The sequence below is a fragment of the Anser anser genome (genome assembly GCF_964211835.1).
Source record: "Anser anser genome assembly, contig: HAP1_SCAFFOLD_60, whole genome shotgun sequence".
NCBI lineage: Eukaryota > Metazoa > Chordata > Aves > Anseriformes > Anatidae > Anser > Anser anser.
The window spans coordinates 473,975-487,026 of NW_028153867.1; the positions used below are offsets into that span (position 1 = coordinate 473,975).

The 13,052-nt window shown below is 40.7% G+C and overlaps 2 protein-coding genes across 2 annotated transcripts in view; one reads left to right on the top strand and one right to left on the bottom strand.

Moving 5' to 3' along the window:
* Positions 1-13,052, top strand: part of LOC310891268 (nuclear pore complex protein Nup153-like) — a gene marked incomplete at its 3' end in the record, with an annotated part of 267,249 nt that overhangs the window by 14,890 nt on the left and 239,307 nt on the right. The window lies entirely within an intron of this gene.
* LOC310891256 (uncharacterized protein C6orf52) lies at positions 9,119-11,027 on the bottom strand. Its single transcript, XM_083853528.1, has 3 exons — positions 10,907-11,027; positions 10,329-10,374; positions 9,119-9,510 (listed from the first exon to the last, which is right to left on the bottom strand). The coding sequence occupies exons 1-3, from the start codon at positions 10,964-10,966 to the stop codon at positions 9,374-9,376; spliced, it is 243 nt and encodes an 80-aa protein (XP_083709654.1). The 5' UTR covers positions 10,967-11,027; the 3' UTR covers positions 9,119-9,373.

Here is a 13,052-nt window from a genome sequence, read left to right on the forward strand (position 1 = left end):
TAAACCTGAGTCCAATTGTAGATTAGACTTGCTTGAAGGCTGACAATTGTCTTTGCCCCCTTGAAGCTCACAGGTGTTAACAGAAAGAGGAATATGGGCTGTTATGGGCAAGCGATAGTTGTCTGAATGAAGATCTATTTTGATGTAAGACTTTTTTCAGAATTCTAATGGATTGACAGTTTGGATTAGAGAAAAGTCTGAGCATCTGCCTTAGGGATCTGTCTTCCTCTATGCAGTTACAGTGCTAAGCAGGCTGTTGTCAAGTATTTGACAAGTTTAGACCAGTTCTCCTCCTCAGTATTGTGGGAGTTTGACCTGGTGTCTTCCAGTGCGATCTAATGCACTTCTGTACTGACTGACTGATTGGCTGCAAGATAAGCTTTGATGTCACGGTTTTTCCAGGCATACTTCATTTTCTTGCCATAGTACTTTTGTTAGAGTTATTCCCTATTCCACTTCTGGTTTGGGTTATTTTTTCCCCATTTGCTCTTGGATTAGGATATCTTTCTGGTTTTGAGCTAGGCTTTTTTAAGTACCAGAAAAACGCCTTTGTATGCCTTACAAAAGGGATCTGTATTCATGTCTGAAAAGACTTCTGGAATGTTGGCATACCCAAACACCTCTGCTGTTCCTGCTGATGGCCACACGAAAGCCAGAGCTGCTTCTGAAGCTTAGGCCATATTACCTTGCCACACAAGTCTAAGGCGTCCCTATTCTATCAGAGCTGTTGGCAGTGTTTCCCATGTGTATGTGTGCATATGTGCACTCTTTCTGTATTTTTGTGAGCTGTTCTTTTATATCCCTGCAAAAGATACACGTGCATCGCAGAATCAGAGAACCAGTCCTATTTAAAGGAAGCACTGGAAAATAACAATCTAAATCAGCTCTTCTATTTCAGGTCTTCTGGCTTAGTCATTGTTCCCGTGTGAACGGTGCACTTATGTATGTCCTTTTCATTGCTGCTGTTAATAAAGTTTTTCCTATTTAGAACATCAAGTATTTACCAGCGTTTAGCAACTTGTGAGACAGCTTTAGTTTTTTTCTGATCAGCAGGTTTCAATTCTAGGACTAATAACAGCTCTAATATCTTGAAAAAAAAATTTGGCTGGTAATTTTTTTTTCTCTTGTTTCCCCCAACTTCTGTACTGTCGTGTGCTAGCAATGTGACCAGCTACAAATTCAGTACTGCTGCGTCCAATGGTCTGTCTTCAGGAGTGAGTAGCGGAGGTGGCAAAATGAGAAGGGAAAGAGGAATACACTATTTATCAAGAGCTGTACAAGAACAGGTAAGTGACTCTTAAATTAATTGCTGTCACTGAGCTTACTGAAGTAACTAGCTAAGTGTGTCAGTTTTATTGCATCATAGTAAATTATAACAATACCGCTTTATTTTTGCATTGTTTTTGTTTTCTTGTGGGTTTCAGAGCAGGCTCCAATTGATTTCCTGTGTTTGAATACCTGAACTTTGCTTATGTAATTTTGAAATTTTTAATTCTCTTACCTTGGAGATTCTTCAAACTATAACATTTCTCGTTAGCAATTGAATGAATGAGTCCTAAGAAGAGAAGTAATGTTTTGGTGAAGGTTTGTATAGTTTTTCTACAGGAATGATACTTGAAACGAGTGCCAAGTATAAAAAGAAAAAAAAAGCTTAATTTTTGGTTTCATATTTAAGTCATACAGAAAGATACAGGCCAAGAGTGTGAAAAAGAGTAGTAGAAGAGAGCATTCTGCATGTCTGCTAACGATGACTCAGTTTTTGATACTCACCAAACTCATTGTGAGAGAGTTTTTTTCTCATTTTAATAGGAAAAATCTATTCCATAAAACTATGACCATGAATATTCAGATTATTTTTTCTTTTATTGGATGTTATATAAGCTGCCTGTAAGTTAATTTAAGTATTTACGTTAACATTAAGTATTTAATTAATATTAAGTTAATATTAAGTATTTAAGTTAATTTAAGTTTCAAATCATTAAATGGGACTTCCAGATGATGCAATATAAAGAAATCATAAACACTGTTGTTTATTCCTGTAACGCAAATAAAATAATGGTCCAAATATCAAAAGTTCCATAAACTTTTCAAATCAAAACTGTGAAACAGATGTAAGCTACAGGATGCACTGAATATCAGTAGTACCAACTTACATCCCTTCCTAGTCATTTCTAAGTAGATCATGATAGTACTGTACAAATTTTGGTCAGATTTCCTATGCCATTTAAAACATAACTCATCCAATCTTAGTAATCAAATAAAGTAAGTGGCAGGGATGAAAATTGAAGTTGTTAAGAGGCTGTTTTCTGATTTTTATATTTGCATCCTGATACACGGTATAGACTGTATTTACCAGAACACAATCTTCAGTGCTGCTAGTCTGACTTTCTTTGGTGCTTTTTGTGTTTGGTTTGGTTGTTGAACCTACCTGCTTCTTTAAACATTACCTTTTTCCACGTTCACTGCTGTAGTGACTTTAGAAACTTTGGCAGCTATCCCGCCTAATTTTGCAAGAGGAACACTTTCTCACTTGTCTTGAGAGTGTACTCTTAATTGAAGCCATGCGAGGGTAGTTAGAAAGGATGATGCTTCTCCAGAGCTTTGATGACTAAAGTATAGAAAAGAAAGAAAAAAAATGTGATCTGTGCGTCTCTGTTCTGCACAGGTTTTGAGTTAACTTTCAGTGTTCTTGCTGTACAGTTGTTGAATAGAGTATAATGTGGAAGCAGGCCTGCCATAAATTAAAATGACGTGGTAGACAGAGGTGGGGAGATCGGGATTTCTTCTGGAAACTTGCTTTCTCTTAATTTGTATGGATTTTTGTTCTATTTAATTTTGTTAATAAATTGGGTGGGATGGGGTGAGAAAGTAGTATGTCTTGTATAAGAAAAATTAAAATTTGCAACTTTAGGAAGTGGAGGAACCAGTGCTACCGAACATACCCCTACCCATCAGTGCTGCATCGCTGCCTCAGTTCAATTCTAGTTTCATTGGTAGTAGCGCTGTCTCAGCGTCACCGAGCGCTGTTTCAACAGCAGCAATGAGCACGGCAACTCCAGCAGCTGCGACGGGCATGGCAAATCCATCAGAGGTGGAGGGCATGACAGATCCATCAGAGGTGGAGGGCATGACAGATCCATCGGAGGTGGAGGACTTGACAGATCTATCAGAGGAGGAGGTGGAGGACATGATTTATACAACGGCGACGTCAGGCATAACGTGTTCAACAGTGCCCTCAGGCTTGACATGTCCAATAATGGCGGCGGGCATGCCATACCTGCTGATGACAAAGGACATATCAAGGTCAACAGCGGCAACGACAAGCGTGGCAAATTCAACGGAGGCGGCAGGCATGGCAGATGCAGCAGCGATGGCGGCGGGCAAGGTAAATCTTTATGCTATAAATAATGTTTACAATGAGTATACTGCTTTATTGCGAGTTGACTTTTTCTGTGGTGCTCATGAAACTAACAAATATTAGTTTCTACGCAGCTGAATGAATTGGGGTTGTATGCCAGTTTGGGGAAAAAGGCATAAATGTTTTGATTCTGCTTCTCTCAGTCTTAGAGCCTGCCAACTCCCATTTAACGTGATTGTATAACTGCTTCAAATGCTGTGGAAGTCTGCGGGGGCAAGGGGGTGTGGACTTTATGCCAAGTTATTTATAGTGGTTTTGGCAGGGGTAGAGTTAATTTTCTTCGTAGTAGATGATGCTGTGTTGCAGATTTGTGAGCAAAACAGTGTTGGTAAGGCACTGGTGTTTTAGCTGTTGCTGAGCAGTGCTTACACAGTGACAAGTCCTTTTCTGTGTCTCACGCTGCCCTGCCAGCGAGGAGGTCGGGGATGCACAAGAGGCTGGGAGGGCACTCAGCCAGGACAGCGGAGCCCAGAGGACCGAAGGGATATTCCACACCATTTAGCATCGTGCTCAGCAATAAATGCTGGGGGAAAGAAGGGGAAGGAGTGGGGAGTATGTACAGGGTTATGGCATTTGTCTTTCCAGGTAGCCATTACATGCGATGAGTCATTAATGCTACCTCAAATTTAACAACTTTACTTCTTTACTTCCAGTTCTTTTCCCTGTTCCACTTGGAGGGAGTGAGCGAGTGGCTGTGTGGTGCTTAGTTGCCTGCAATGGTTAAACCACAACTTTATTTAAGTTATTAAATTAGAGGTAACGTGGTCATATAAGCCTCACATAGAATGAGCCTAGGGTGCAATAATTGGCATATTATTGCAATAAAATAAACATTAATCTGTTCCAGAGTACTTGAAATATTTTTTGTACGGTTTGAAGTAGACAGCTGCTTTAACATGTTGAGGTGTTTGCTGAAGTTCTTGGAGTATCATTGGGCTGAGTTTGCCGTTCTTCAGCTTCCTGGCTTGCTTTTCCGTGCATTTAGACCTAAGTAGCATCTCCAGCTTTTCCTCTCAGTTTCTGGAATTTGGTTTTGAAGATATTGTCCTATACCCACTTGGAAACTTCCCTGTGTTTTATTATTACTTTTATCTGCAAAATAACTCAAACATCAGGTTTTTCGACGTCACTGCGGGACTTCTGTTGGGTAGTGAATTCAGGTAGTTGTTGCTCTTAAATATAAACCTTTAATTCTTTTGAAAATACAGATACAACCAACAAGTACTGTTAGCAGTCCTGAGTTTGCATTTTCATCTCCAGTTGTGAAATCTACTGAGGCAGAAGTGCTACCTACGTCTTCTGTAAGTAAAATAATAAAGGAGCTTGACTTTTTTTCTTAGGCATTTAGTAGGCTGTTGCAGAACACTAAAGCAGAATCTGCCTTGATGGAGAAAAGTATGTAGGCTTCTGGCTTATAATTTGTCATTCAGCATGCGTGCTACAAATGTGAAGAGCAGCTTTCAGATTTGGTTTTGTGTGTGCATTCGATTGGAGTTCCTGTGGCTTGAGAATCTGAAAAACCTCTCTTGTTCATAGCAGATTGGGTTTACATTTAGTGTTCCCGTTGTAAAATCGGCAGAACTTTCTGGACCCAGTGGTACTCCAGTGACGCCCTTTCTTACCCTAGGTAACTGAAACTTTAGCACTTCAGATCTGAAGTGCTGATTTTCCTTTTTTTCTTTATTAAATCTTCAATCTGTCCTGTCTGCGCATGCTAGCAATTCCAGGCAGTGTTGGACTTCTGCAGTATTTTTCCAGTGACAGATCTGCTTTTATATTTTTTTTTTGTTTTGTTGCTTTTTGTTTTGCTTGTAATCATAAAGCATTGCAAAGTAAGTAGAATTTGTGAAGATTCTTATGTGAGAAGCATGAAAGCTGGAAATTCTTGTTTACACCAGGCCAAGGACTTTTCGGCTTCTCGCTCTGTCCTGCCAGCGAGCAGGCTGGGGGTGCAGCAGGAGCTGGGAGGGGACAGACCCAGGACAGCTGACCCAAACTGGCCAAAGGGGTATTCCATACCATCTGGCGTCATGCTAAACAATACATAGGGGTGGCTGGCTGGGGTGGGGGGCCGGCTGCTCGGGGATAGGCTGGGCATCGGTCAGCGGGTGGTGAGCAATTGCGTTGTGCATCACTTGTTTTCTTACACATTATTATTATTAATACTATTACCATTATCACTATTATTACTATTATTGTTATTATTATATTCCTGTCTTAATAAACTGTCTTTATCTCAACTCACCGGCTTCACTTTCCCGTTTCTCTCCCCCATCCCAGAGAGGGAGGGGGGAGGGTGAGCGAACGGCTGTGTGGTGTTTAGCTGCCAGCCGGGTTAAACCACAACAGGTGACAGGCCTTTAACGACACTCACGACTCAGAAACATTTGCCGATGCAGTCAAACGGTGTCTATTAACGCGAGGCACTGAAGTTAATTGGTATTAAAAATGAGCCAAAACGAAAGGCAAGTATCTGCGTGTCCAGCAGAATGACAGCGATCATCACCATTTGATCAACCTTCCCTGTGAGTTCTATCTGCAAGTTACTTTGAGGTAGCGCTAGAAAGAAGCGGTTGGTCCAGAGCATCCCTGCAAAAAGAAACATCCACGGCTTAAGTACCGTTTACTCTTTTGGTATCCTTTTAAGTACTTTTTACCCGTTTCGGACTCCTGCCTCTTCCCGGCTCACTGATGACAGCATTAGCAGCCCCTCAAGCTACTGTCCTACAGCCTTTCCCATCAGTGAAGAGATAGGAAAAACCCCACTACTTCTTGGAAAAGAAAACCAGCAGGTTTTTGAATAAAAGCATTCTCTGTTGCAGCTAGGTACAACGAAAAGAGTTTATGAAATCATTACGGGACATTCTTGTAGAAAACTTCCTCAAGCTTGGAAGAAAAAAAAACATTTCAGCTAAGTAAAACAGAAAATAACTGGAAGAAGTGAAGTATGGCGGTGTTGGAAAAGTTGCTTCAAAGACTTGTTTAATTAAAAAGAAGGAAAAAAGCAAGTTCCTACTGCAATCCCATCTTTGTCAAACTGATGGCGGGCACCAGTACGATGTGTTCAGCTAACACAGGCTGGAAGTTGTAACTGCAGCTGTGAAGTTTACCCAGTAAAAAGACTCCGCAAAGCATTCTAGCAGTTCCGATGCAATCACTGCTTCCTGAATTTGTGACTCACGGTTAACACGGCAGTACAGGAAGAAGTCTGGCATTCACTGTGCTCTTACGGTAAAGAATCTGCCCTGCGCACACCATCCCAAGCCAGGTATGCGCTCCTAACAGGAAAGGACGATAGGCTGATAAGTCTCAGCAGAGGGAAAAAGACATCAGAGAACTACTTTATAACAGCAGCACGCGGGCTGCAACCAACGTTCTCTTCCTCTCATCATTTTCATTTCTGTGGACTCCAAGAGAATACACTCCCAACATTTTTCAGCTCTGGAGAACAAACAGCCCAACCAATCTCATTCACTGAACTACAAAACTGGTATTTTCGCTATCTAGTCCGGAAAAGGAGGCGCACGTCTCTAACGTACAGTGTAGAGACCTTGTTAATAGGCAAAGTCTGCATAAAATAGGTGGCCACAGCCTGATTTTCTGACGTTCAGGGCCTTGGGTCACACACCACCACAGCATCAGACTTAATGAAGTCACCAATCTATGTGGGCCCCTCGTTACACAGGTCACATGTTATGGACCAACCTCTCAAAGGCCAAAAACCAGCACTGATACTGCCGGGCCAACACACATCTGTAGCATCCCATTTCTGGGTGACAACACAATGAATGTTTCCACAAAGTACTCGATGCAACCTAACTACTGTGTTTGGTGATGCAAAGCAAGCCGTGTCAAAGCAGCGTAGCACCCAGGCACATTCCTGGAAGATGTTTTGCTGCTCACGTTGAAGAAAATAGATAAAAAAATCCTGTGCAGTTTGCACTTCTGAGCTCAAGTACCACAGCTATGCACTACAATTGAAGTGGCATCAAAGCTTGTAAGGTTTTGAAGCTTCAGCACTGCCATACAAATTCAAGGAGGCTGCATCTATTATCTTGAATTTGCCCCAGCTCAGTCCCCTGAAACAATTCCATAGACACGTACAAGCAACCCTTTTCCCACCCAGATTCTTTGCTTCATCTATTGCACCTCTACCTTGTGTCATATTCTTATTAATCTGCCCCTCAAAAGACTCCCTGGCTCACACAAAGAAGCAACCCAACAAATCCCTGTTCCCAGCCACGTTGCTTTCATGCTTTGGGAAGAGTTAACTGCAACAGCTCTAACTGTGATGCCACCTCACCCCCTCCACCTATGTGAGGTTCTTTGCCTTCTGCCTCCTCCTACGTGTACACCTGCACTAGAACCAGGAAGAATGTGCTTCCTACAATACTCCAAGAGCCTCTTCTGTTTCAGGATGTCATCATTTCAATTCAGGACTGAAAGTATTCCTAGCAAAAACCCAACAGCTAATAGCTAACAGAAGCAGTTGCTGGTGATCAGCTACAAGTAACCTGGAAGTACTGAGGAGTCACAAAAGAGAATTTGCATTACATTTAAGAACAGCATGCAGCTTAGGACCACTGCTTTCACTGACTACACTAAGCCATAAAAAAGAATTGGATTCTTACCTGCCATCACAGCAATTATGGTTTATGTTGCCCCCAAAACACACACGGCAGTACCAGAACTGTGTCAACTAGCTTTAACAGCTTCCCCAGCTATTAAGTACAGTAATTTCTGCTTCCTTTTTTTTCTTGGAGGAATATTCTTTTGTTTCCAGCCTCACTTACTTATTATACACACTGTTAATTAGCAACTATTTCTCCATACTCATAGGGTTATGGAGTCCCTATGACTGGAAAAGACTCTGTACCCTTCAAGATAAGAACAGCATAAAGGCAGCAACTCGCAAGACTGCTCTAGCTTAAAGCAAAGCTTTCCTCATTGCTCTCATCTCCTTTGACTTGAGTGCTGTCATCCTTCTACCAGAGCTTTAAAAACTTCATTACCACGAATGAAGGAAGACCAGAGCAATCAGAGAGGGTAGCAGAGGGTATAACTTAAGGAGCTGTTACTAGGATTTTTTTGTTGTTCCTGGTGGACTATTTTTCTCCTTGCCAGCAAGGAGGGAAAACCAGCAAGTTGTTTTCTCCAAGATTTTTTTTTTTTAGGTTTAAGAACACGGATTATGTTGTAGCAATTTCTTCGCTGTAAAGCGTCAGCTGAGAAGTCTAACAGTAAGAAGGGCAAGGGAAAACTGAATGCTGATGCAGAGAGTGCCAGCAGACATCATCCTCATTCCACGGGATGTTTGTAGCTATGGCAGTTGAAGTCTACACTTCCATATGCTTAACATACCCTATTTATAAGCCGATTTTAGCTGACCTAGCATGTATCAGTAGTACAGTTAGAGCCAGCAGCCTGCAGGAAAAAGTGGGCACAGGTGTTTCCATAGCAAGGCCTGTGAGTGTCTCCCATACATACTTCCAGTCTAAGCAAGCACATGAAAGGCTTGGCTTGTCGCTTACCTAAGGAACCAGGAAAACAAGGGGAAGCTAGATTTTGCTTGTGTCCTAATGCCCATATAAAAATAAAGACAGATGAAATACCCTTACTACCTTGTTAAATTCCATAAGCCGGAAGAGAACGTGCTGCACACAGGTACAAGTAAAATCCCTTGCTGGCAGGTTTGCAGAAACAAATTTTTTATTTACACAGGCAAGTCTTATCTTTAAGATAAGACCCCATTTACCTCTTTACATTTCTCGAATATTTACATGACTTCATGATGCTCCAAGAAGAGAGTGATGAACAAAAAGATTACAGAAACTGTCAAAAGCATAGCAAAAAAACCCCAACCTATCATTGTGCTTTAAAACTTATGAGCTAGAATAATGTAGAAGAAATGTAGTTTTAGCACTTTGGTCCTAACGGTCATGCTCTAGAAGACACTTAAATAGCAGAGGGGATTTCAGAAGTGACCGTATCCAGAGGTTGCCAGTGACAATTCATGAGTGAATCGTAGAGTTCTTCGCTTGTCTCCGTGAATTGTCTGTTCATTTCATCAACATCCAAGTAGAGCTGTGGATCTGAAAATAAAAGCCTGGTAAGTCCAAGTATCAAATCTGAGGCATGCGCACAAAAAAACTTCATGTGAAATGGCTAACAAAATGTATTTTAAGCTAAGTGTAATAAGCTATTAGATCTACTAATTTTAGTGAGGTATTTAGTCCTCTAAAATTTTGAGCCTCACAGCTCCAACTTTTGGGAATTTGTATATTAGAAGGCTGGGACTAGAATTGTCTTTCAAGATAAAGACAAAGACAATGTTTAAGATAGTAAAGATAACGTTTAAGGATAATCAGCCATGAAACCCTCCCAAGAGTCATTTAATTCACTTCTACGGCAATACACGTTACATAGGATAGTTTCTAAACACTAACACAAAATGCCTCCACGTGAGGAACTTTGCAAACCTTCCAGGACACAAATATGTTTTGTACCGTATTTGTAAGTGCAAGCTGAATCCTCCTTTTGGAATCTGCAACATAAGCTTTTACCTCAGGGTGGAGAACAAAGCTTTTGCATATTACTGAGTTTCTAATATAAAATCTGTTTAGCGGAACCAATACAAAGAACAAAATTCTGTCTTAGACCATTTTCAAATGGGAATGAAGGCACAGGTACAAGAAACCTGCTGCGAAGCATTGACAGTGTCCCGTTTTACTTGATGCGGTCAGTGTATGCTGTATCAGCTTTAAAACCCCAGCTGAATGCAGATCAACCCCACAGAGGTTTGACCTCAGCTGAATTTTCAAGATGTTCTTCATCCAGTAGAGGTTGGCTTGTATTGTTAAAAGGCACAAGTATGGCTAAACTCAAGTGACAATGACAGAACCCTTATTACCGTCAGTAATTAGGTCATCACCGATTGCAGTCATAACTGAAGATTCCTGAAAGACAGAAAAGGCTAAGTTTAATCATAACTCATTTCAGAAAGCATCACAGATTCAAAGTGCTGCAGTCTCAACCCATTCCTTCTTCCTACAACTACAAGGATAGATGGCATTTTATCTATTTATTTTAAGAAGAAAGCCAATATTACAGTACAGGTTGGAAGGGACTTCCGGAGGTCACAACTAATACATTGACCACGATAAGACCACTTAAAACAACTGTTTAATTTGCTTTAAGCAAAGCAAATCAGAAGAACAGGAACAGAAGAAGCGTACGCAATTATGCTGTCAAAACCATTCTTTGGTATGCGTGAACAAATAATGGTGTATAAATCACTAATTCTATGGATTTACTATTTAAGCACTTAAATACAAACACCTCTGAATGGAATCTGCTCTTTTAACTTCACACTAAGCAGAAAGCATGTTTTCAACTTCGGATTCTTTTTGCTGATTCACACAAATCTTTGTGTGTACAACATATTATCTGTGAAATATTTTCTTTACAGCAAGCGTGCACTATCTTTACCTCAAAAACAGCTGGAGCCATTAAAGAATCTCCTAAAGAGCAGTCTCCAACAGCTTGCATGCTGTCATAGGGAGCATAGGAGCTGTAGTTGTAGTCAGCGTAAGCATCCTAACTCCTCTGCGAATAGTAGTTCTGGTAATCTTGGTAATAATCATTATAGTTGTATGACTGGTACCGCTGCAATTCTGCTTTCAGTCTGAAACATGAGGAGTTGCATACAGTCAGAGAACAAGAAACTGTAAACCCAGTTCTGAACTTAAACAATTTGTCAGCTTACATACTTCAAAGCTTAAAAGGAAGCTTTCCTAAACAGTCACCTAAGTGACAGCTTAAGTCACAGCTCAAAACCTCATTTCTATAGAAGCAAGCATCCTCACCTTTGCCAATACCAGAAGGAATTGTTCTCATGGATTAACTCCAGAGCCTTGACATGGTTACCTGTACACATCAAGTATTTTTAGCGTTGGCATAAGCAAGCTGCTGCTAAGTCTCTGTGCTTTGCTAAAGATTGATTTAAGACCAGAGACATTTATCAAGCACAGCTGCTTTAAAGATGCAGTCTTAACCCTTCTATCTTTTGTTTGGTTAATTACTAGATCTTATTTCCAGAAAGAAGTGAATGGAGTCAGATTATCCATTTCAAAGAAGCATCTGACACTGCCTGTCAGTTTGCCATGTCTACCTCCACCTGCTCTGTTTTTTTGTTTGTTTAAAGTCCATTAAACATTCAACAGCTGCCAACTATACCACTCAGGTGAAGTCAGTCTTGCTTAACAACACAATCGCGATTCTCCAGCATGACGCCTTATTATTAGTGGGAGAATTACAAAATACGCTGGTTCTTAAGAAGAAAGGGCCAGCTGATTAGCTTTCACTACTTTCCCTTTCAAGATTTTCTCAGGGGCAGCTTCAGACTAATGACAAGAACCAAGACAAGTGCTATCTGTACTAAAACTGAGGTACACTGCATAAAGAACATTCAGATAACCCAGCTGCATATTCAAAAAAATCCGCTGTTTAGACTTGTCTTCACTGATTCTGTACAGGCAGACCTCCTGTGTCTGCAGTGCCCAGTTTCTCTCACTTGAATTGGGGATGCAGAGAAGTGAGTTCTATGCTTTTGGGGAAGAATACAAGCTGAAGGCATTCTGAAATAGCTTCCAAACTCAACAAACATGAGGGACAAACTACTCCAATGGCTGGGTATTTCAATGCTAAGAGAGCACGGTACTCAGCCATTCAGAAACGTATTACTGATGTGTATTTTAATACCTACATTTGTTTCAATACTGCAAAGCTACACAAGTTCTAATAAAGAGGTAATCCATTGTCTTGTTACTGTAGTAAACAAACAGAAGATACATCATCTTAGGTCTTCTGCTTCCAACTGCACTCTTCCTACATACAGTTGTGTAGGGAAGGAAAATCTGAAAATACTGTTGACGTTCTTCTGGATAGCCGAAGCAAGAAAACATGTTTGTGGCTTATTCTTGTTTTCAAAATAAAACAATATTAATTTAATCAAAAAATTTTGGCAAAGAAGTTTGGACAGTGCTCTCTTGGAGAAGAGCATTTCCATTCTAAAGCAGAAGGAGGCAACATTTGCAGAATTATGCTAGGTAAACAGAAACAGAAGTGTCATTTTTTACTATTTAACAGAACACACAAGCTAACCTCATGAACATACTGAAATTGTTTATATGAAGTCCTGTTTTGTCAGTATCCTGGATCAAAGTTCATCAAATTTGGTGTCAATTCTTTAACCGTTCAGAGACCTGAATTGCCTTAAATAAGTGATAGAACTGAGCCGGTAGAGTAAGAAACCCTCTCAGGAAGTGCTAAGCTTTAAACTCCCCATTGCCCTAAGCTCATGAAAAGCAAAGAATAGCATTCTAAACCTGTTCTAGTAATAACGCCTTTGGCTTTCTCCCTGCGTTCCCATTTTTCCCCCCACTTCTTTCCTGTCAACCCACTGTAAAACTAGTTATGTGCTTCTCTCAAACTAGAGGGAAAGCTCTAAGAACAAGAACTCCCTAGCATATAAAACCACTTGTTGTCCCTTCTACCTTATGCAGGCCCAAACCTGAAAATATTTACCAATGCATTCAGCTTTGCTGCTGTTGAGAAACAAGGCTGGTTACAATGG

Coding starts and splice junctions, on each gene's coding strand:
- LOC310891256 (XM_083853528.1), bottom strand. CDS start 10,966: ATGCAAGCTGTTGGAGACTGCTCTTTAGGAGATTCTTTAATGGCTCCA. Junction 10,375..10,906: donor TGGCTCCAGCTGTTTTTGAG/GTAAAGATAGTG, acceptor TCTGTCTTTCAG/GAATCTTCAGTTATGACTGC. Junction 9,511..10,328: donor TGATGACCTAATTACTGACG/GTAATAAGGGTT, acceptor TTTTATTTTCAG/ATCCACAGCTCTACTTGGAT.